We start from the raw sequence: 5,393 nt of genomic DNA on the forward strand, positions 1-5,393 counted from the left end.
AGTGAGAATGGTGATAATGTGCTTTTAGCAGAGCTCCTCATAGTCATGTAAATAACGATGAAGGATACAGCTCATTCCTTTATTAAGTGGTATTTACTGCTTCCCTGTGGGGGAAGGACACTCTTTTAAATCTTTTGCACGTTAAGGAACCTTTCTCTCCCCTAGACAGAATCAGTGAGTTCCTTTTTCATTTGGCTTCTCCTTCTTTTCCTTCAATGTCTGTAATGCATGGTCGAGAATAACTCAGTCTTCTTCAACCATTCTCAGCAATAACGTGTTCTGCCGGCAGTAAAATGGGTAAAATGGGTGCAAGACAAATTTTATGCCCGATTCTATGTGGCAAAAATGGGCGTAAAAATTGTTATGTGCCCATTTTATCTAGACCCGACACGAAGCTAAGGGAAATAAGTTTCTTCCCAAAATTCTTATAATCATTAACAAATCACACAAGACATGTGGCACAAGTATAGTGCTAAAAAACTGAGAATTGACTATAATTGTTAAGAAAATAATTGCTCAACAATCTTGGATTACCATGCAATTATCTCTTATGAGTTAATACAGAACAGAACACTCAAGGAGATAGATAAAAATAATAATATTTGAAAAAGATAACCTTGAACCTAACTACCAAACGAAAGCTGGTTTTATAAACTACAAGCTAATCAATCAAATGATGATCTGATTTTATTCTCTTACAATAATCATATCGCACCTACTAATGAATGGTCAATCTTCAATGATCCATGGATTTTCTCTCATACATTTTATTTAAGCATATAATGTAATCTTTAGAACGTTGGAATCAGGCAGGAGACACATTCTTTTGCCTGAGCCTGCGTTCTTTGGATAGAAGCTTTGCGAAATGAATCAAGGCCTTTTCGTTGGTTCCATTTCCAATCAGTCCTCCTGCTTCTTCGAAAAGGCCTGTCTCCAAGTTCACTCTAGACACTGGTTTCTTCAGAAGATTTTTGCCCACCTCCACCAAATTTAATAGGTTCTCTGTCGTGGATATATCGACCGATGATGCATTGCCAACCAATGTGTCATCCTGTTATTCGAGCAAAGATTCATTTACTAATTAAGTATGAATTAATTAGAAAATAAATAGCACCATTCGAGCTAAAGACAACGTTATATACCCAAATGATAGAACTTATGTCAGCAAAAATTTGCATTTTTTTTTCATGTTATACGTTTAATTTATTTCTTCTTGAAAACATACTATTGGCTTTTCTTCGATAAAGGCAATTTCGCCAAAAGCAATTCCGCAGCACCTCTTTTTAAGAAGAGAAGTGCTACTTCATTTGAATTAAACTTCTAAGACAAATTCAGCAAAAGAGGGGCCTCAAAATGGCTTAGACATTGCCATAAAGGTTTATAAAACTCAGAACTTTGAAACTTTGATTATTCAGAAAGGGGATTTGCTACGCAATTTCGTGGAAGCCATTTTGCACCTGACTTTTGCATGGGAGAACCCCCTCCTCAGATCAATTAAATGAATAAGACAAAGCTAGAAAGTGAGCCTGCGTGGCTTTTCTCTCCTGCAATAGTCCGAGCAAATCCCTTCAAAAAGACTTTGAAAATAAAGCTTTGAAGCCTACTTTGAAAATATGCATATATAAAACTTTTTTCGGATTTGCTAAGCAATTTCGATGGAAAGCCATTTCGCGGCCAACTTTTTCCCAAGAGAAGAGCCACATTAGATAAATTTAATGACTGTGGAAAAAAATTGGCTGAAAAGTCAGACACAAAACAAGAGAGAGAGAGAGAGAGAGAGAGAGAGAGAGAGAGACCTGGATTCTAAGATAGTTGCACTCGGAGTGGAGAGCTTGGATGAGAACAGAGATATGAATGTCAACCATGTCTCCGCTTGCCTGTGAGAAAGAGTCAATCAAAGGAGTAGCCCCAATGTTATAAAGCCATCCAAAAAATCCCCATTTGGCCGCCATATTTGCACTATACTTCTCTTCCTGCTTTGCTGACCCCGTCCCCAAAGATAACACTAGGAACTTCCCATAATCCGTAGCCTTTATGTCTAAGAAATCTTGGTTATTCATTAATATTTCTTTGCTTACTTCCGATATTGCCGTTAATGCCTACATAAACAGAAAAATATACATAAATTTCCATATTGTCTTTATTGCAATGACTTAAAATTGTACATCGAAAGAAAGAAAGCCATGATAACATAGCAAACATGATTTTAAGTACAGGATTATTTGCGGCGACTCCTCCATCAATTAGATTGAAATCCTTCACATTTCCTTTGGCATCATGGGTTTGGAAGAAGTAAGCTGGAAGATATGTTGGGGCCGCCGATGTACCGATGCATACGTCGGAGAGGTACAAGTCATTAGACACTTCATTTTTTGCCTGAAATTTATATAACAAGCTAACATTAGAGTTGAACATATGTGGCATTGAGACAAAAAAAAGAAAGAAATCAACTGTGGGATACCCAATAGAGAGAGTCTGTTATTGGTGAGGAAATAGGCCCCATGTGGGACACCGAAATGACTATTGGTTCTAGTGAATGACACCCAAAAGGTGGGCAAACAAGACCTTATATATCCTAAATACCAAAATCGTAGAATTTTCAGAGCCTTCCTATGGGGACATAGGAATAGACACGGGAGAGAATTTGAGATTCAAAATCAAACACTGAAATATGAAGGTTGGAATGTATATTAGTACCTTGTAGGTGGAGAAGATGACTGGCTGAAGATACTTAATATCAAAAGCTGGAACTACAATATTTGCTAAGGTTTGGTGCAACTTAGTCTCCCCTAGAATCTCTCTAACCAAAGAGTGCAAGTACTTGCCGTCATATTTAGGTCCAAAGACTGCACCCAACAAGTTTCTAGCTGAACTCAAGAAGCTGCACCCAAGATTTTCAATCAGAATCCTTATAAAACTAGGTAGAAATAAATACATGCAAATACGTGAATTCAAGGGAGGGAGTATTGATAAACGCACCCCTTCTGAGGAAATATCTTGGGGCAGTGTTCTAAGTAGAAGTTATTAATGTCTTTAGCTGCATAGAGCGGGCGGTTGTTTTTGTCCGGGGCGGTAAGCATGGCGGTCACCAAGCCGCCAGTGCTTGTTCCGGCAATCACGTCAAAGTAGTCGGCGAGCCGAACGTCCGGTCCATCAAGTTCCTATAAAAATAACAAATCATGCCATTTAATGAAACTTTAAATCACTTAGAACCAAAGATGAAACAGAACAAGCCTTTATAAAATACACGAATGAGACCGAACAAATCATCATCTTTGATCGTCGATCATTGAAAAAAAAAGAATAAGAGAAATATAGATTGCTAGTTACTTGTAATTTGGATTCGAGGAAAGCAAGGATGGTTCCAGGGATTATGCCTCTCACACCACCTCCGTCTATGCTAAGCACAGTCACCATCTCCCCGACAGCGGGTGGGGGATTCTCTACGGCCGGTGGGAGATTCGCTAAGCTGCCCATTCTCTCTCTCTCTCTCTCTCTCTCTCTAGATTGGTCTGTGTAAAATGGTGCATCAACCTACTCTTTATATAGAGAAGTATCTCAGCTAAAAATAAAATAGAACTTGTCATGATGACCTATAAATCCATAATCTCATTTTTTTTTCTTTTTTCTTTTGGTCCAAAAATGGGATAAGTTAAATGAATTGTACATCGTGCGAGTTCACTTCTTTTGATAATTTATGGCTAAATGTTGCTGAGTCAATTTTCTATTTTAATGTGTCAAAGGAGTTATGAAGGACTTGGAGGCAAAACTTGGACACTCGAATGAGAACTCAGCATCGACCCGGACGTGACTAGGGGCGTACGTAGGGCTGCAACTCGAGCCGGGTTTTACCCGACCCGCATCGACCCGACCCGAAAATAGCTTGGGTTGGGTTCAGGTTTCATGGGTTTCGGGTTGAGCCGGGTTGAGCATTCAAAAGCCCGCATGAATCTCGGGTCAAGCCGGGTTTGAAGGGGCGCGACCCGACCCGAGTTACATAAGTTATAGTATGTAGGGGTGGACATGGTTCGGTTCGGTTCGGTTTTGGGCTAAACCCAGAACCGAACCATGAATAATCGGTTCCCTGAAATTGGAACCAGAACCGAACCATATATGTGTGGAACCGAACCGAACCAGAACCATATATAATCGGTTCAGTTCGGTTCGGTTGGGAAGGACCATAAGAGATGGTTTGCATTGACTATGGATCCGTACAGGTAGAGGCTGTAGGGGCCATTTAAAATGATAGGTGATATCGATTGAAGATAAATGGTTCCCATTCCTTGTACCAATGAAAACAATCTGATCGGTTGATCCAAACACCTTAACTGGATGATTGTAGGCCCTTGATCAATCATGCCTTGCTTAAGGCTCCACCAACAAAATCTAGAACATTGATTTTCGTATACAAGGGGTGCTTACTTGGCATGAGAACAAGATCATGTGGGCACGATGTTCTACAAGATCAACGGTCTTGATTGCACATAAATGTATGGGACTTAAAAATTGATCGTTACCGTTGATCTCTTTTATAGGCGAATCCTAGGCGGACCCAATCGATTTCAATTAACGCTAAATGTCAAGTGGGCCACCCTTCACTAACCATCCAAGACGTACATTACTATTGGAGGGAGCAAGGTGACCCACCCTGCATTGGAATTGGTCCCATGTATTACACCAATCCACCAATGGGAGGAAACAAGACATAAAAAGAGACCCCTCTTTCTCAGAAGTTCCACCACCTTTTGTTTGTCTTTTCCTGAAAATCACTATTTTTCTCAGAAAAAGAGTAGCCCAGTGCCATGAACGTGTATTCATTTCTAGGGAAAAAAAGGAAAAACAAAAAGGGTTGGAAATATCATTTCCCTAGGAAGAACCGCCCTATTCAACTTTCCTGGTTAATCATTGTTGGATGATCCTTTATCCTTAAGCTGTTATCAGTATCTTGATAAAAAATAATGCTCTTTTATATGGTGTTTACGCTACATGCAAGAACACCTTAAAGAAAATACAGTGAGGCCCACACCAATTCGGTTCTCGGTTCCGGGATCCCAAACCCGGAACCGAACCGAATTTTCACCGGTTCCCGGATTTTTGAACCGGAACCGAACCATATAGAAATGGAACCGAACCAAATGTGCCGGTTCGGTTCGGTTCCTCGGTTCGAACCGGAACCATGTCCACCCCTAGTAGTATGTGCATTTTTTTCTATTATTAGTTAAAAGTTAAAAGTGAAAACCCACGCACCCACTGTTATTGTATGTGAGTGTAATTTCTGCTTCTATGAGTTGAGTTGATTCAAGTGTTTGATTCAGCATTGTTTGATTGTAATTACAACATTGTTTGATTACAGCATTGTTTGATTCGATCAAGTGTAATGTGAGTGTAATTAC

At 39.7% G+C, this 5,393-nt stretch overlaps 1 protein-coding gene across 1 annotated transcript; it reads right to left on the reverse strand.

Moving 5' to 3' along the window:
* Positions 1 to 658: 658 nt before the first annotated feature.
* On the reverse strand, positions 659 to 3,488 carry LOC143880907 (patatin-like protein 2). Its single transcript, XM_077383889.1, has 6 exons — positions 3,331 to 3,488; positions 2,980 to 3,161; positions 2,698 to 2,881; positions 2,215 to 2,376; positions 1,797 to 2,099; positions 659 to 1,051 (listed from the first exon to the last, which is right to left on the reverse strand). The coding sequence occupies exons 1-6, from the start codon at positions 3,475 to 3,477 to the stop codon at positions 806 to 808; spliced, it is 1,224 nt and encodes a 407-aa protein (XP_077240004.1). The 5' UTR covers positions 3,478 to 3,488; the 3' UTR covers positions 659 to 805.
* Between the last annotated feature and the right edge of the window lie 1,905 nt (positions 3,489 to 5,393).

Source organism: Tasmannia lanceolata, unplaced genomic scaffold (genome assembly GCF_043159265.1).
Source record: "Tasmannia lanceolata isolate RefF3 unplaced genomic scaffold, GAP_Taslan_0.1 ptg000007l, whole genome shotgun sequence".
Lineage (NCBI taxonomy): Eukaryota > Viridiplantae > Streptophyta > Magnoliopsida > Canellales > Winteraceae > Tasmannia > Tasmannia lanceolata.

Coding starts and splice junctions, on each gene's coding strand:
- LOC143880907 (XM_077383889.1), bottom strand. CDS start 3,477: ATGGGCAGCTTAGCGAATCTCCCACCGGCCGTAGAGAATCCCCCACCC. Junction 2,100..2,214: donor GAGTCGCCGCAAATAATCCT/GTACTTAAAATC, acceptor CTGTTTATGTAG/GCATTAACGGCAATATCGGA. Junction 1,052..1,796: donor GCAACTATCTTAGAATCCAG/GTCTCTCTCTCT, acceptor CTCGAATAACAG/GATGACACATTGGTTGGCAA.